Below are 17,912 nucleotides of genomic sequence, written 5' to 3' on the forward strand. Positions count from 1 at the left end.
TTTACCAGCCCACACAGGGCTCAGGCCAGGCTACTTCCAGGCCAAGTACCACTAACTAGGTCAAGCTGTCCTCTGGGCCAGCCCCAACTCCCCCCTTCCTGAATCTGGACCAGAATTCTTGGCAAAAACAAAAATGGGTTTTCTAACTGCCCCCTAGTTTCCTTAATTGTATCGATCTCTAACACTTTGAGGCTGGACCCTTCCAGGGTCCCTGCCCTGTTCTTCTTATCAGAACGCAAGGGAGATTGGGTTTCTACTTGGCTAGAGCTTCTTAGAGTGATGACTGAATTAAAACAACAGGAAGAGAAGGAAGGGAAAAAAAACAATAAAAAGACAGAATCTACATAGTTTCTCCAAGCCGAGAGTGGAATAAAAATAGAGAGACACCATAATCCATGTTTTCTGCAAAAGAGGCTCCTGAAATACTCATTAAAGGCTGACTAGCCTAGCTCTCCCTCCTGAGGACCCAAAGCCCTGAGGCTCCTGGCAAATGTGGGTCTTAGCTGTATACTAGGTTAGGCTCTGTGTATATGCCCGTCCTTCCCCCCTTCCCCATCCCCTTGCCCCTCACCAGATACCCAATTTGGAATCTGAAATAAAAGGAGGTAGGTAGTCCCAGTCTCATCAGAGAGAATGCCCCACCCACAGTAAGGCTTGAGGCAGAGATAAAGGGCCCTAGGAGGAGCAGAAGAATCTCTGTCTTCCAGGCCCATGCTATCCCTGACTCCCTGGGCGGCTGTCCCATTGTCCCCAGTCATTGCCCACCCCCAACCCAGCCTGCATCCCCTTCTCCCAAAGCTAACTGGGGAAACTGAGACAGGAGGAAGCCCCTTCTCTCCCATTTAATTCCCTCTGCCTTTGTTTAAGTTACTCTGCTTTAGTTGCTTCCCAACTATAGTTACCTGGTAAATAAGGAACCCAGCTGAGAATAAAGAATTAATGAGAAATACCAGGCAGAAATGTTGAACCTGTGGGCCCAAGAACGGCCTTCCTCCCCTCTCTCTCCCATTCCAATGAAAGTTACAGTGACTTCACATTACCAGGGTCCCGATCGAGCTCTTTCTGTCCAATTTTTAATTAATATATTTTATTTTACATTGCTTTTCTTTCTTTTTATAACTTTTTCTTTTTCTTTTTTTTTATACTTTATTTTTTTATTATAATAACTTTTTATTGATAGAACCCATGCCAGGATAATTTTTTTTTACAACATTATCCCTTGCACTCACTTCTGTTCCGATTTTTCCCCTCTCTCCCTCCACCCCCTCCCCCAGATGGCAAGCAGTCCTATACATGTTAAATAGGTCGCAGTATATCCTAGATACAATATACGTGTGCAGAACCGAACAATTCTCTTGTTGCACAGGGAGAATTGGATTCAGAAGGCAGAAATAACCCAGGAAGAAAAACCAAAATGCAAACAGTTTACATTCATTTCCCAGTATAACTTTTTATTTTTCAAAATACATGTAAAGATAGTTTTCAACATTCACCCTTGCAAAAGCTTGCCTTCCATATTTTTCTCCCTCCCCCTAATATGTCAGTATAGGTTAAACACATACAATTCTTCCAAACATCTTTCCACATTTATCATGCTGAACAAGAAAAATCCGATCAAAAGGGAAAAACTAAGAGCAAAGAAACAAGCAAGCAACAATAACAAAAAAGCGAAAATCCTATGTTGTCATCCACATTCAGTCCCCATGGTCCTATCTCTGGATTCTGCCCAAAGATTCTTTGAAGTTCAGTGTGATGTGCCCATTTTCAGATCAGAGGCTCCCAGAAGCCATCAAGTTCAACTTTCTTCCTTATTTCCCAGAGGTACAAACTGAATGGTGAAGTCATTTGCCTGTTCTCATACAGTGGAAGAGATGAAATTTGAACTTTCCGCAGTCCTGACCCCAAAGCCAGCTGCCTTTGTCTGGCACTAAACTGGTCACTCTGACTGTACCCTTTTTTCTAATGCTCTGCCTGGGCCCTCCTTCTGTATTCCACATCCAGGGTTAGAGTCTACCCCTGAATTGGTGTTAGGGGCCTAGGTCTAAATCTTGGTATTGCCTCTTGGGATCTGTGTGATTGGGGGGTAAGTCACCTAGCCCTTCCAAGCCTCAGTTTCTATTGTATAATGAGGGGGCTACACTTCCAACTTGAAACCTCTGATCTCTCCAGAAGGTTTAAGTATCCCTGGACACTAATCCCCATAGAAACTTGGGCCTTGGTGCCTATTCCTTTCCACCTGATTTCCTTTACCCACTTCAAAGGGGATGTCAACACTCAACTCAATCTTTATTTGAAATGGGTCCCTTGTAGATGAAAGCACCTACGATGTGCCAGGCTCTGTGCAAAGTGATTTATGATTATCATTTCATTTGACCCTTATAACAATCCCAGGAGGTAGGTACTGTTATGATCTTCATTTTACACATAAGGAAACTGAGGCAGACAGCAATGAAGTGACTTGCCCACAGCTAGTAGTAAATATCTGAAAACAAATTTGAACTCAGATCTGCAAGACAATGGATCCAGTGTTCTACGTCATCTGATGGCCGGGTATCACGGCTGGTTGCGGAGGGAGAGAGAGACAGTCTATACAGAATTAGGGGCTGGGGTTTTTGAGGGGGCTTGGCCAAAGCTGACCCCAATTAGGTTAGATAAGAGCTCTTGGATAAAATCATTTTAGCTGCAGCCTCTGTATATTGAGGTCACATCACAAAGATCTGGGCATGAGATGTGCCAGTCTACACGAATGGGCTCAAACTCAAGGATAAACAGGCCCGTAGGCCACAGATTGACTTAGAAAATTTCATGTTGGATTGTCATTTGTTTGGTTAAGCATTTGCCAGTGCCATTTGTACTGGGTAGGCTGCAAGTTTGACACCTTTGGTCATTCTAGAAACCCCAACTGTTCAGTAAAGACCTATGGACCGTGGATAAATTCCTTTCCCCACTCTGAGCCTCAGTTTATTTCTCTGTAAAAAGGGAAGGTAGGGGAAAGAGTATTGGATGATTGATCTCAAAAGCTCCTATCAGCTTTGAGATTCTGTGATTCCAAGTTTGCTCAGTGGATTGGGAAGGGGAAGGTCCTGGGAATGTGATGCCAACTTTGGCCAAAGCAGATAGAAAATGTCATTCTTTCAAAAGCACCCAATGGCTTAGTAAGGAACAGCAAGTACACTTTCCAGCGAACACCTCAGTAGGTCCGTAGCCAAGCCAGGTCATGGAGCAGGCTGGGAGAGTCGCCAGACCTCCCTCACTTATCTGAGAAGACTCTGATCCCGAGAACAATGCTTTTATCCTCTAGCCCAGCCAGGAACCACAGAGGGCAAACCTGAGGCATCCCAGAGTCCCATTGATGCCCTTAAGAATAATGGATCGTGTCAGCAAGACGCCACAGCTCAGAGCATCTAGGAGGTCGACGGCCAATAGTGGTCGTAGCAACTAGAAGTCAAGTTTAGGGGATGTTATGGTGAGAAGGGCCTTTAGGGACCAGAGAATCCAACTACTGCATTTCATTCAGGAGGAAACTGAGGCAATGAATTCAAATGTTTTCATCTCACCCTGGCTATGAGGCTATGAGAACAGGAAGGACTCAATCCCCACCTGCTGGCAGATGCCTGAAATGCTACCGTCAGCCCCCCCCCCCCGCCCCCCATCTCTTTAAGCTTTGTTGCCTTTCAGAATCGCAGCCCTTTGAAAAGGAGGAGAGGGGTGCTAGGGCCGGTCCATACAATCCCAGAAATCAGCAAATACCATCAATCAGGGTTCAACTGATTGTTTTGCTGATTGTCTAGATTCAATATTAAAAGTGTCACGTGTACGTTTTTTTCCCTCCCAGTTGTTAAACATTTAGCAGCACACCCTAGTCTCCAACCCCTACCTTCATGCCAGAAGCTTTTCTCAGGCATCGGGAAGCACCAATCAAGCTAGCTAGATGCTGCACTTTCTAGAAGACCCCGGGAAGTTGGTAGTGCAGGCCCCCACCCCATTTTAAGGAGAAGGAATTAGGGTCAGACAGACCCAATGAGGGATTTCAGGGTCACACACAGTTAGAAAGATGCAGCATTCCAGACGAGGTCTTTGGCTCTGAATGGTCCATTCTAGCATTCCCTACTGCCTCGCAAACTGGGGAGAGACCATGCCTGGGGAATTCTTACCTATGATATCGAGGTCAGCTAGGTTTTGCTGCAGTGGAGAGAGCACCAGGCCTGGAGTCAGGAAGACCTAGCTTCCTAGCTGTGAGACCCTGGCCAAGTCACTTTACCTTGTTTGCCTCTCCTGTCAAATGAGCTGAGGAAGAAAATGGCCAATTACTCCAATATCTTTTACATGAAAATCCCAAATGAGGCCATGGAGTCAGATTTGGCTGAAAAAACCGAAACAATGCAGTTCTAGGGTCTGCTCGGGACACAAGCTAGGAGGAGCCATGGTCCTGGGCTGGGGTCCCCTTGTCAATTACCCCCAGGAATTTACAGCTGGCCTCGATGCTAAGTATCCCCAGCTAGACTGTCACTGTCAGGAAGAAATTTGGCCTTTTGCTTAGCCCTCTGGGGCCTCTTTGTGTTGGGGGGGGCCTCCTTGTATGGGGGGATCTCCTCGTATGGGGGGCCTCCTTGTATGGGGGGGCCTCCTCGTATGGGGGGCCTCCTTGTATGGGGGGGCCTCCTCGTATGGGTGGGGCCTCAGTGTTCATGACCGGGCCCCTTCATCTCCACATCTCATCCCAAGATAAGAAAGCCCATACCCCCCCACACTGTACTCAAGCACCTTCTGCTCTTCTTTCACAGCCTGAGAGCAAGCAGCAGAAGCAATGAATCCGTGCTGTTGTCTGAGGAGAAGGAGGCTCTGAAGCCCCAGGCGCCAGCCCAGCTGCATGAGGATGACCCTCTGGCCTATGCCCTGGAGGACTCCATTCTCCTCCCCTTGGATCCAGCCCTCGAGTGCCACAGCCCACCCCCTGACTACAATTCTGTGGTCCACTACTCTGACTCCCTAGTGTAACTTCTGGCCAGCCTTTTCTCTCCATCTAGCCCCTTCCCACCTGAGTCACAGCACCTGCCATCTCCCCTAGTGCCCTCCTCTTACCCTGCCTCCAAAAGAATCAATCATAAGTGCCTCTCACAGCTGTACCGTCACAGGGACAGCAAAGGCACGGGGAGGGGGCAATCTTTATAGGAAAGTCTCTGCTCTTTCTTTGGGGACCCCGCTTCCCAGACCACACAGCAAAGCAGACTCCACAGAGGGAGTCTGCCACTTTTCCAGCTTCTGCCTACTGCTTCCCCCACCCCATCCATTACGCACCCCTGCAACCATTACACACCCACCCCCAGGCCACACCGTGAGACCTCCCTAATGGAAGGCCAAGTCAGCAGAGCTCCGGCCCCACCCCAGTCAAAATACCTAAGATCTTAAAAGGTCTTTCTTAGTCCCCAGCAGCATCCAAGGACCCGGTAGAATTCAGTGGTAGATGCTCAAACAGAGAGGGTCAGAGCAGTGTGTGGTCAATGGTTCCCCTCAGTGCTCCATCCTCTCCACTTCCCTGGCTATCTCATGCTACTGGTGATCTTCCACAGACCCGAGGAACCGTTTCCACCTTTCCACCCTGGCATCCACTCCATAGGCCCTACCAGACAACGGATGACCCCCGTGCTGTTCCACGGCCGTCTGGGCACCTTGCTCCCATGATTCCCTTTGGGTCCTCCGGGTGTTCCTAATTCTGTATCTTTGTAACGGCACCCGACAAAGTTGTGTGTGTAAACATGTGCCCACATATGCCAGGCACACTCAAGCCCCTGCCAAGGAAAGGGTAACCGGTAAGCCCGTCCTTCTGTTTCCACCTGGTGATATTGGCCAGACCCCTTAGGAGAGGATCCAAGCAGCTTGAGATTTCTGGAAATTTCTCCCTGAGTCGATTGCTCTCCACACATAATGTGACAGTATGGGGCAACAGTGAGGCCAGAGCTGACCGTGAGCTTACCAGCCAAGTCAGCCAAGTCCACTGGTTTCAACAAATATCTACTGAGCCCAGAACCTTGTCTCATTCTGCCGGTTGAATGATTAGATTAATTGCCAATTCTAAGCCTCTCCTGCACATGAGAAAAAAGGCAGACAGATTAATTCACCTTAGTAAGTCACCCAGCTAGTAAATCACAAAAGCAGAATTCGAAAGCAGGTTTAGCAACTGCAGATCCAGGGCTTGATGGGAGGTGGTGAAGGACAAGGGGAGAGAAAGTTCTCGAAAACTCCATGCTTCCACATATGAAAACTGAAGAAGCAAAAAGTAGCTCTAGCCCCACTGGAGCCCCCACCATCTTGGAAAATGAGAACTGGAAGTTTTATTGCTTGACCAATAGTCGACAGTAATGTCTGTTCCGTTAATCATAAGATTGACCTTCCAAAGGACCAAGAACGGCACGACATGGGAGGACCAGGGAATTGCCCGTCTAGTATTTCTAGTCCCCTATATCCCAACATCTCACCATGACCCGACAATCATACCTAGATTCTCTCTCTTTCTCTTGGACAGTAATCCTATTGTGAATGAGATGAGCTCATTTTAGAGACCAAATAACCAAAGACCACATGGGAGGAGTAGATCAAGGCAGCCTTGGGAAGTGTCATGAGCCCGACAGAAATTGGTCTTTCTTCCCATGCCTGCTGGATGGAACCAGTGCTCTGTCTACTTCTGCCCAACCATTTTTTCCCATGCTTCCATTTTCTCCTGTTGAAAGCAGCCTTCCCTCCCCCTCTCCCCCATGATATTCAAGGGCCAAGAACAATTATTATTGGACAGCCCCATCACGGAAACAGGGAGCCTAGGACCTTCAAAATCCATGTATCTCTCAAGATTAGCTTTAAAGGCACGGGAAGACAGAGAAGCAATGTTAAAAGCAAAAAAGAACCCACTCTGTCACGGCCACCTTGCTTGGAACTGGGTCCTTAAGAGAGTTGGCACAGTTGAATCAGTTTCCTTCGGGAATGCAGAATGAGCATTAAAGGTAGACTTCCCGTGTGCTCTCTCCTGGAGAGGATGAAGATCCCATTCCAGAGTCAGAGGGGGACTAAAGAACTCTAAAAACATCCAACCCCCTGGCCAAGAACTGGAGCCCCACATGGGCCAAAAAGTGCAAACCTCACAAAACCCCGAGAGGCCTCCTTAGATGGACTTCTGTAACACAACTCGGGGATGAGAGAAACATCCCTGAAAAACTATGGAACAAAGTGTCTTAGGCCTTCACTCTGAAGTTCACCCCCACCATGTCTAGGGCCCCTTACTGGTTTGTGATGTGGCCACAACTGTGAGCTGAGTCATCTGTCGTCCTAACTGCTGGCTTGGCCCCACGGTGTAGGCTGCCCTTCTCCTCCCCTTCATCCCTTTGCCCAGGACCCACCCCATTCCCACCTCCATCTCTGGCCCCAGAGGACCTCTCTCCCTAGAGGCTTGCTCCTCCTACCCCTAACTTGGCCCTCTTCTTCACAAATATTTAAGCAGATATCTAACCCTTCCCAAGGTTCTGCTGTGTCTGTCTACTCAGACATTTCCTTCCCAAGGAGCACTAGGTTGAAGCTTCTATTATACTAATATATTTCTGTTTGTCTTTAATTTAAGTGATTACTCTAGCCTTTCAACAATGTATATAGTTGAATGTAAGATCCCATATAGCTATAAGCACACATGTGATACTGCCCTTAGGTAGGAGCTGGAAGTGCCAGCCAAGTCCCGTGAGGCTCCCCTTCAAAGATGGGCTCGCCGATGCTTGAAGGGACCTTTGAGCAGTAATTCACAGCTCTTCGCTTGGGGGAACCAAGGCAGAAGGGGACAGTGGCCTTGGGCTGCAACTAATGCCCGTGGGAGAAGAGAAAAAAGGGGGAAGGAGGAAGGATGGGAGAGACGGCAACAAATTGCAAAGAAATCTAAACGTTTAGGTTTCGGGGGGATTCCTGTCTGACTCTAGGAGAAGCAGCTGGTAACCTAGCCCTCTTTTAATAGTCAGATTGGGCGGAAAGACAAGACCCATCAGGTCCCAAGTGCGTTAGGATCTCAGACTTAGCGGGAGACCCGGGCCACAGTTGTTCAGAATCAGCTTTCCCAGCGCCTGGCCGACCCACCCCGGGGTGTGAGGTTGGACGATAGATGGTGGTTTCTCAGGGTACCAGCCCCATGACCTCCCTCCTCCGTTCAGAGCTGCCTCTATGGAGGTTGGTGTCTGCAGAAGGCCTGCTTTGGCTGGCCGGCCAGTACCCGCCTTGCTCTTTCCAGCTCCGCAAACAACCCCCCTCCGGCACCAGGCTTAAAGCAGTTGGCACCGGGGACAGGGCCACCTAATAGATCAAGATAAGCTCGATGGATTCTGGCCCCCATCCCACAGCCTGAGGAGGGGCTTTGCCTCCTGAGGTCCCCAGACAAGTCAAGGGATGGGGAGTCCTCGCTTCCCCCCTTTCCTTGCCTCTGATCTTCTCCCTTGGTAGCCTGACAGCCCATTCCCAACACTTCGAAGGGCTCTGCCATTTGAACCAGCCTGAGTTCACTGCCCCTCTCCCACTGGCTGCTTGTGGGAGGCCCCAGGGATCTCTCCCAAAGTCCCAGTGGATGGATGGCCCTGCCCCCCGTTCAGTCTGAACTGCCTGAGCCCCCTACCCCCCTGCTCTTCACCCCTCCTTCCAATCAAACATTATACATTCAAACTAACATTAGTCCAGTTTCTTCTCTCCCCTTCCCCCAGCCCCCGGCAAGTAGCCCATCATTTTCTGGAACAACCCTACCCTGCTGGTGGCTCTCCACTCCCAGAGTCCCAGGGGAAAAAGCCTCACTAATAGCACCTCCCCCCAACCAGGACACTGATGGAAACTTTGGCTGGGGGAGCACTTTAGTTCAAAAGATCAAAGGCTTTCAAGAGACCTTAGAGAAAACATTTTTACAGAGGAAGAAAGGGACCCAAAAAGGGAAAGTCGCTGGCTTCCAGTCACAAAGCTAATAAGGAATGGAGCTGGAATTTGAAGACAAATTCTTTAGCTTGCAATCCGGGCCTGTTTTCCCTTCCCCATGACTTCGGGGGGGCAGCTTCAGGAGAGGAACAACTGGAAGGGGGTTAGGGATCCTTTTGTTACAGTGTTCGCCTTTTAACCCCTGCCTCGAGATTCCAAAGCTCGCTGCAAGAGATACCAGAGAGCTCTCAGCTGTGTTGGGGGGAGGGAGGAGAAGGGAGAGGCATCATGGGTGAGGGAGTCCAGATAATCCCAGGGCTCGGGAAAGAAGGTGCCTCACCTAATACCCTCTCCACCCATCTTAACTCAAGGGATACTGCCACCATCCCAAAGCCCATTCTCCAGCACCCAGGGACCACCGGGTGCTCCCTAAGTCAGACTAAGGCTGCGTGTCGGCTCCAGTCTGACCCACTTGAGAGTCCCCTGACTTGGGCTAAAAGAAACCAGTCTTCCCTTCCCCCTTCCCCTCTTACACTACCACCCTGGAGGCCACAAATCTCCCTGAAACCTGCCTTCCTTTAAGCTGCCTAAAGAACACATGCGCCAAAGAAAATCCCCAGCCCATTTCCTCTGAGCCATGTAGTGTAAATGACACTGTACCCTACTAACCAAATAAAAGCTTTTCTATTTATGCTTCCATGGCTTCTAATTATTGTGAGCTTCTGTTCAGAGGCTGGCAGAAGGAAAGCTACTAAGACTGCTACATCTCCGCCAACTGCCTGATGGGGCATGGTCGCTGTCCTTTGTTCTCCAAAATGACATCGTTGTGTTAGAATCGGGTCATAGCGTGTCCAACTGTGGCTGATCAGACCGATATGAGCTTGGAACGCTCAGCCGCAGGTCAGACACAGCCCCTCTGAACATTTGGTGGGGCTTCTCTAACTTTGTACAAGTCATGTTGGGGCATGAGAGTCCCACTGACCGAAGTGGACCAAGAATATGAGAACACAGCGAGTCTCGGGAGATTTGGACTTGGGCTGGGGGTTAAATATAGAGCCCAGAATGCCAAAGCCAAAAGAGACATTGGAAACTGAGCAAGAGAACAAAAAGGAACCTTGGGAAAGATCTACTTCCATTCCAACTTGACAAGAAAAATAAAAGGCCAGGTCACCCTAAAGTTAGTGGGAGAATAAGTATGCAGACCCTGGTTCCACATTCCAATTCTAGTGTTTCTGTCCCTCTCACCCCAGCCTTCCCACTGAAACCAGCTAGAGGATTTAAAATGGCAGTGGGGTCCAACAAATGTTTAAGGTTACATGAAAGGAGCATCTAGACCCCAGCTTCTTTAACTGTGAGTCACAACACCATAAGGAGTTTCATAGCTGAATGTGGAGATCACAAAATGAAACAATGATTTAGTGTTGATAAATGTTTGATTTGCATACCTACTTTCTGTACCTGTATACCTGGGATCATGTCAAAATTTCTCGGACAAAAAGGGATCGTGAGGGGAAAAAGTTTAAGAAGCCACGACCTAGATGAGTTTTGTGAGACCAAAACGGGTGCAATTCCCAACACCGGCAGTTTGAAAAAAATGGACTTTGCAACTGAATTATGGCAGAAGAATGAACTAGATAGCTAAGGGTAATATGTTTATGTAATCATGGGACTTCAGAGTAGGAAGGAAGCTCTAGGAGATCTCTGGGTCAGAACTGAAAAGGGATTGAGTTCAAATCCAGCCTCAGACACTACCTGGGTGACCCCAGGCAGGTCATCTTTCTCATCCTGGCAAATAAGGTTAATAACAGTACCTACTTCCCAAGACTGTAGAGAGGATTAAATGAGATAATTACTATATGTAAAGTGATTTCCAAACTTGAAAATACTATAGAAATGTTATTACAGAGAAGGAAACTGAAACCTGGGAAGGAGAACGGATTTGCCAAGACCACTCAGAGGTATAAGACACCATCTAAGTCAACCCCCTCATTTGACAGAAGAGGAAACTGAAGCCCAAGGATATAAGGGATATATCCAAGATCACAGAAATAGTAAGTAGAGGGTTGGGAATAATACAAAGTAATAGAGTTGCTATTGGTCCATTCCCACTAGTGGCCAAACTCTGCTCCTCCTTGCTACTCATCAGCATGACAGCCCCACACACACACACACACACATATACACACACACACACACACAAGCAAGATTGGCTAAATATGGTATGGGACCAAATACATAAGCATAAATTTAAGAGCTGAGAGGAACCCACTGGGCCACCGTCTAATCTAGCCTCTCAGCTTCCATATAGCCCAGAGTTTGCAAGAGACTTGTCTGGAGCCACAAAGCTAAGAAATAGAAGACAGGAGATTGAGACTCCTCAATTCCTCCTTGTTTTAGAAAGCTCTTTAATATATTTTCAGAACCTGGGGGAGAACAGTGCTTTTAATGAATCCTGGGATATTTCTCTCAGGCCTGTTACCATCTTTAATCCATTTTCTGGGGCCTTAGGGAGAGAGGGAACAAACATTTATTAAATTCCTGCATTATGCCAAGTACCTTTCAATTTTATATGTATTCATTTGATCCTCACAACAACCCTGGGAAGCAAGTGCTTATTTCAGCTTACCCTCTTGATACACTTTCCTAAAAGAAAGGGGTTAGGCTGAAAAGCAAGAAGTAGAAGGATTTTTTGCAGGTGATAGTTTCTAGAAAAGCTTAATAAAAGTTTTCATCTTTGGGGTCAGTCCCGAAAAGACTTTAGGCTGGAGGAAGATTGGCTTTTCCATATTTTTATTTGCATTCAAAAGGAGATTTGGATATCTTACTCAGGAGGCTCTATGGGCTGGAAGGAAGGAGATAGTTATGGAGGGGAAGACGATCAGCCCCGAAGGTCCCTCATCTGCCAGGGGAGCAAAGTGTTGTACCGAGCGCAGCTCTGGCCTAGAGACCTTGACTAAAGGCTTTGCCATGACTCAGCTGGTGGGGATGAGGAAGAGCATAATGTGCTTGCTATCCACAGATCTACTAATGTGGCCCTGGGATACCTCCTGCCAGAACTCAAAGACTTAAAGCCAGCTCCAGATACTCTCCTGGGGCTTAAGAACCTAAGAAGCAGGGAAAGACACGTGCCTAAAAGCAGGTACTGGCTGGGTACTTGTGACCTTTCCAGGCTGTGGTCCTCAAAACAGACAGGGGTCCGATCAGAACAAAGGCACTGAGACCAGAGCACCTTCTTACAAAGTTGCCTTGGATGTGAAAGGAGTTGGGTGAGGGGAAGCAGCAATGGGCACTGGGCTCAGATCCAGGCTCAAGTGAGAAGAGGCCAGATTCACGGGTCCCATGGGGCTTGGTTACCCAAGAGCAGAGAAGATTCTCTGGATAGCCTCCTAGTCACTAAGGTGAGACCTGGCTTGGGCTAAGTAAAAGGGTGGCCAGGAAAGGACAGAGGCAGTATTTAGCTTTGTCCAGAAAGGATGGGAGTGTCCAGCCAAGGAAGCATTGAAGAAAGCCATATCTGGAGATGCCCTTCTGGGCCTCCTATTTCCTTTCTAACTCTACTAATGCCACATTTTCTCCACTAAGAGAAGTATTCACCTTTCCTCCATAATTCAATTCCACAAGCATTTGATGGGCACTTTCTGCTGGGGTGGGGAGAGAGGGCAGCTGGTACAGTGGATATAATGTGCAGCCTGGAGACTTTTCCTGAATTCAAACCCACTTTAAACACTGCCTATGGCCCTGAGCAAGTCACTTCATCCAGTCTTCCTTAAGTTTCCTCATCCATAAATGAGCTGGAGAAGGAAAATGGCAAACTTTGCCAAGAAAACCCCAATGGAGTCATGGGGGGTAAGATACAATTTAAAAAGACTCACCGATGTAGGCTAGATACTATAATCAGTGCTGGGAAAAATAGAAATGATATGCCCTCAAGCACAAAGAAAGAGTATGGGTTTGGAGTAGGAAAACTTGAGTTCATATTCTTGCTCTGTACTTCATCTATCGGAAAAGGTGACTTCTCTGAGAGCCTTTGTAAGTGAAGGCATTGACCTGGATGCCTTTGTGGTCCTTTCTAGCTCATGAGCGAATTTATGTGTGACTTCAAGCAAGTCCTTTCCCTTTCCTGACCAAGTCCCCTCATCTGTAAAATGAGATCGTCCATGGCTTTGTCTGTGACCTTCTCTCTCTTGGTTGGAAGCTGGGCTTCAGCTCACACATGCGGGTCCAGCTTTTAATGCGTACAGAACTTTTCAGCATTTCTCTCTATTCTATTTCAATAAATCTGTAATCTAAAGCAGAGCCTCTTAAACTTTTTCCATTCTTTTTTGCCCATGAAACTTTTACCATCCCAAATATCTAGGTATATAAAATAAGTATATAAATAAAAAAAATTACTGATAAGAAATCATATAGAACTGTATTTTAAAACAACTCTTTGGTATACATATGATTTTACCACACGTTAAAGACAAAAGCAAATTTGTATATTCATGAGATGGATGAAGAGGGAACCCCAAAACTCTGAAAATCCTTAAAGGAGAAAACTTCCTTCAACTCTGCCTCAGTGAGGGGACTCCACCTGAAGCACAAACAGTTTTATCTTTGTTGTCTGGGTGTGGTCGGCTCAGCCTGAAACCCATTGAATTCAATTCCAATTCTAGCTTTAGCTGAAACCCATGGAGGAACCAACCTGGGACTCCACCCACCAGCCCCCTTCAGCTAGTAGCAAAAACCCCCTATTTTAAAAGAGCCAAACTAAAACCCTCTTTTTGCAGAGGTTCCAAACATTCCAGCCCTATACTTGGCACGCCAAGGGTCTCTGCCCACTGGAATACTCTTTCCAATGCCAACCTCTCTTTACCTATTTCCTTATTTAGACATTAACCTTACTTCCAATCCCCATAATAAACCTCTGTTACCAATCTAGACTTTGGGGTCTGTAAATTCCTTGACAGAGGACCTTGCGCCGCCACTAGGCCTCATTTAACTCCCTGACCACCAGAAACCCTAATTTCATTTGGATAGCCCAAATCTAAACCTCATCATTATGGTTCCCTGACCGGGAAATCCCCCAAAACTAGACATAATTTGGTGACCGAACGGAACCCCAACTTTTTGAGCTGTTTGTTGGTGCAGTATTCTTCCAGGAAGAACAGCCAGACCGGATCTGGGCTGGGGGCCTTATTCCCCGGGGGAAGGGGGAAGGGATATTTGCATTTTCTGACAAAAAGGCCTCTTTTTGTCACACTCTATTTTTAGAAATAGTGGGAGCAGGATGAGCAGAGATGCTTGGTTTGAGGAAACTCCCTCTGTCCAACACCTCCAGAGACAAAGGACCTTCTTTTGCATCTCAAGGCATTTCTGATCTTTTTTTTTGTCTCTGACACCCAAAAGCCCTGCTCTCAGGCAGGAACTTGTAGACATGAGAGGAAGTGTCTCTTTAACACCCCCCGCCCCCCAGACCAAGGAGACACATTCTGGGGACCCCACCCCTCTCTGGGTCCTAGGCCAGCGCTCTCTTTGATCTGTTCTGGGGAGAGAAAAGAGGAGCTGAGTTTGAGCCCTTCTCCCCCTCCACTGGTAAATGCAATGGTGTCTCTAATGGTCAGGCTCTAGCCTCGAGGAGAAAGGTCACTGAACTGGGGTGAGTTTAGAGAGTGTCTCTGCCCACGTCTGCTACTCCCTGGACAGGGGTGAGCGGTCTCTCCTTTAGATCTTGCTCTCCCTCCCAACAAGATTTGGGGGCTTAGACGAGCTGCCCCGCCCTCAAGTTCCTGCGTGGAGTGGCTAGAGGAGCCCTCGTCATCTGGGACCCACTGGGTCAGATGGCATCTCTTTCTCCCCCACCCTCGCTCTGGCCTCTCCTCCCCCTCCCCCACGGAGTGGAGACCCCAGAACTCTAGGCCTTTTTCAGACCTCTCCCATATGGCTTGGCAACCTGCCGTTTAGATGCTCCCATCCTGTCCCCTTATTGGGGTTACTGTACAGTGGGGCGATGGGGGACTCGATCTTAATCTTCTCATATCTCTGGAAAAGTTTTTCACTAACTGCAATGCCTCCCATCACAGCCTTTTACAAAGAGGGGGATTCCAAAGTGCTCTCGGTTTTGTTGTTGTTGTTTGTTTGTTTTTTCCTAGCCTCAGGGCACTATCTAGTGGGGAAGTGGTCTAAATCTGTTCCAGCCCCTTTCTGCAGAGGCTTGACTTTGGCAGAAGATTTCAGGAGATAGGCCGTTTTTAAGTTAATTGATCTATTTTTAAGATTTGTTAAACCTGGGATTTGTTGAAACTTTACTGCTGTATGTTTGAGGGATTTTTAGGAAACTTACTAGTCTGTTATGTATATGAATTTTAATTCACTCTTGGGATTTATACGTGGAATGGTAATTTGATCATTTTTTTTTTCCGTGTAAAAAAGGGAGAAAGGAAACTGATTGAAACTGGTCAGGAAATTGGGAAACTGATGTGTTTTTCTTAGGCACTTCTGCCCTGCCCCCTATTTCATTAGTTCCGACTGAATTGGAAATCATTTCACTCCTTGCTTAAAATTTACTGGACTCTGATTTGCTGGTTATGTTTTAACTTTCAGTTCCCCTATTCTACTGGAATTGCCCCGGCAGACTCAGTTTGGGGGATTATTCTTTAGACACAACCAGAAATCAGATACCTGTCCTGGGACTGTCAGTCTCTCTGATCTGTTTCTCCCTCCTGTTACTCCAGTTCCTTCATTACTATTTCAGCATCTTGATATCAGGTTTGGGGTTGCCTGGCTTGGTCTAACTGCATAATTTTCTCAGAAATCTGTCTCCTAATAGCAGCTCCTGTTGCATAGAGAGGGGACAGGTGAAACTCCTCCAGGCCCCATTTTTTCCCTCTTTTGAAGTCCCTGACAGACTGGGGGTGCCCCTCTCAGGGCAGCAGGACTACCTTGAACACTGCTACTCAGCAGAGGCTGAGTTTAATGAACAAATGACCACAGACCTAACTCACAGCAAACTGTCTATCTCTGGCTGAGATACTCCCCAACTGCAGAGGACCTGAACAGGGAGGCCTGTGTGTCTCCCTAAATGAGGAATGCTGTTTGCTGCTGATAATTCTGGGGTTATCAGGGAGAAGCTGGTCCTTGCCACAAGTCCTTGCATTTTTCTAGTTTTAGTCGGGTTCACTTGCTTTATTGTCCTGACTCAGTTTCCCTAATTATCCTGACTCAGCCCTGCCTCGGGCTATGCCAATGTCAGATACCGGCTTATCGAGATGCCTCTCCCCCTGGGTGCTTCCCCCTGATTATGTCATCCCTGTCCCGAGGCTCACCCCACCCTGTACCGTGACTCCGCCCCTGCCTCAGTCTAAGGATTTCGATCTTTCTGATTTCCCATTTGGTGACTGTTTGCAAGGGTTTTTGTTTTGGTTTTGGTTTTTGTTTTTGTTTTTGTTTTTGTTTTTTTCAGTAAGCCACCACCCCACTCTTTCTTTCCATAGCAAGGTGGGACAGCTCAGCATCCCGGGACTTAGTTGACGCTGTTCTGGAGCTCTAACGCTCAGCAGAGTATTTCCCATAAGGGACATGGTGAAAACTCCTGGGAAACTGACAAAAATTAAGGTTTTTGTCATATCTTTCTCTCTCTTAGGGACGCCTGAAGACAATGAAAAGCTATAGAATTGAGGGGTTGAGCTGGCCTCCCAGCGTCCTGCTCTCTGGTAGGAATTTGGGGTCTGGCCCCGTTTATCTCCCCCCCAACACCTCAGGGGCTGGTAAGCTGGGTAGGCAGTGATGATACTTTGCTCTCCCTCCAGCCCCTTCCTCCCCTCCCCCATAAAGAGTGGGGATAGTTGGGGAAGACTCAGGATCTTTGCTTATTTCTCTGGTGAGATCGAGGAACCAAGTCTCCATTATTTAAAAAAAAAAAAGCAGCACAGTTAAGATTTCTAAGAGTTTAAACTGCATTCTTATCTTGATCCGCAGCCCTGACAAGCAGGGATATGCCCATCCCTAGACCCTGTCTCCCAAAAGAGTAGTGGCTTATTAAATCTACTAGCTAGCAAGGCCTCCTGCCTACTCTGACTCTCTGAGTCCACTGCCACCCTGAACCAACCCCAGGAGAAATTAGCTTTCCTGGAAATTATAGTGAAAAGGCTAAACTCTAGGCTACTTTTGCTCCCTAGCATTTTCTCCTACTTTTCTTTGAGGTTAAATGGACCATCAGCATTCTTAAGGGCAGCCCACAGGAGGGACCCGATACATTTCCTGCTGAAGGCCCCATTCCTGAATGTCGCAATCTCCACCCTGGATGACACCCCACTTTTAATCTGCCCCTGGGATCTGTTTTCTCTAGGCTTCAAATTTTGGCTTCTCAACTGCCCTTCAACCTGGAGAACACGGGCCGACTGACTGGGAACGACTGACCGGGACAAACACCCCTTAGATGCCCTGCTGCCATCCCCAAACCCCACACTTCCCGCCTCACCTCCTGGCATGAACCCCCAAAATGTCTACAATCCTTGCCAGCTCAAAGCAGTTAAAAAGAAATTGTTGCCCCTTTATTCCAAATGTATTTGGAGGTGACTGCTTGAGGGGGGAATGAAGAGGGGACCCTGGAACTCTGAAAATCCTTAAAGGAGAAAATCTCCTTTAATTCTGCCTCAATAAGGGACCCTGCCCTAAGTCCTTTTTTCCCTTAACTGAATTTCAGTTTTGACTGCTTGAGGGGGGGAATGAAGAGGGGACCCCAAAACTCTGAAAATCCTTAAAGGAGAAAACCTTCAACTGTGCCTCAGTGAGGGGACTGAAGCACAAACAGTTTCATCTTGTGGTATCTGGGTAGGGTCGGCTCAGCCCTGAAACCCATTGAATTCAATTTAAATTCTAGCTTTAGCTGAAACCCAGCTGGGAGCCAACCTGGGACTCCACCCACGAACCTCCTTCAGCTTGTAGCCAAAGCCCCCTATTATAAAAGAGCCAAACTAAAACCCTCCCTTTGCAGAGGTTCCAAACAT

At 47.5% G+C, this 17,912-nt stretch overlaps 1 protein-coding gene across 1 annotated transcript in view; it reads left to right on the forward strand.

The window, feature by feature from the left end:
• Nucleotides 1-9,619, forward strand: part of LOC111721579 (vascular endothelial growth factor receptor kdr-like) — a 181,784-nt gene extending 172,165 nt beyond the window's left edge. Inside the window, exon 30 of the mRNA XM_031944963.1 lies at nucleotides 4,785-9,619. Coding sequence (XP_031800823.1) covers nucleotides 4,785-4,998 — 214 coding nt within the window. The 3' untranslated portion in view covers nucleotides 4,999-9,619. The remainder of the gene's footprint in view (nucleotides 1-4,784) is intronic.
• The last annotated feature ends 8,293 nt before the right edge of the window (nucleotides 9,620-17,912 follow it).

This window comes from Sarcophilus harrisii, chromosome X (genome assembly GCF_902635505.1).
Source record: "Sarcophilus harrisii chromosome X, mSarHar1.11, whole genome shotgun sequence".
Classification (NCBI taxonomy): Eukaryota; Metazoa; Chordata; class Mammalia; order Dasyuromorphia; family Dasyuridae; genus Sarcophilus; species Sarcophilus harrisii.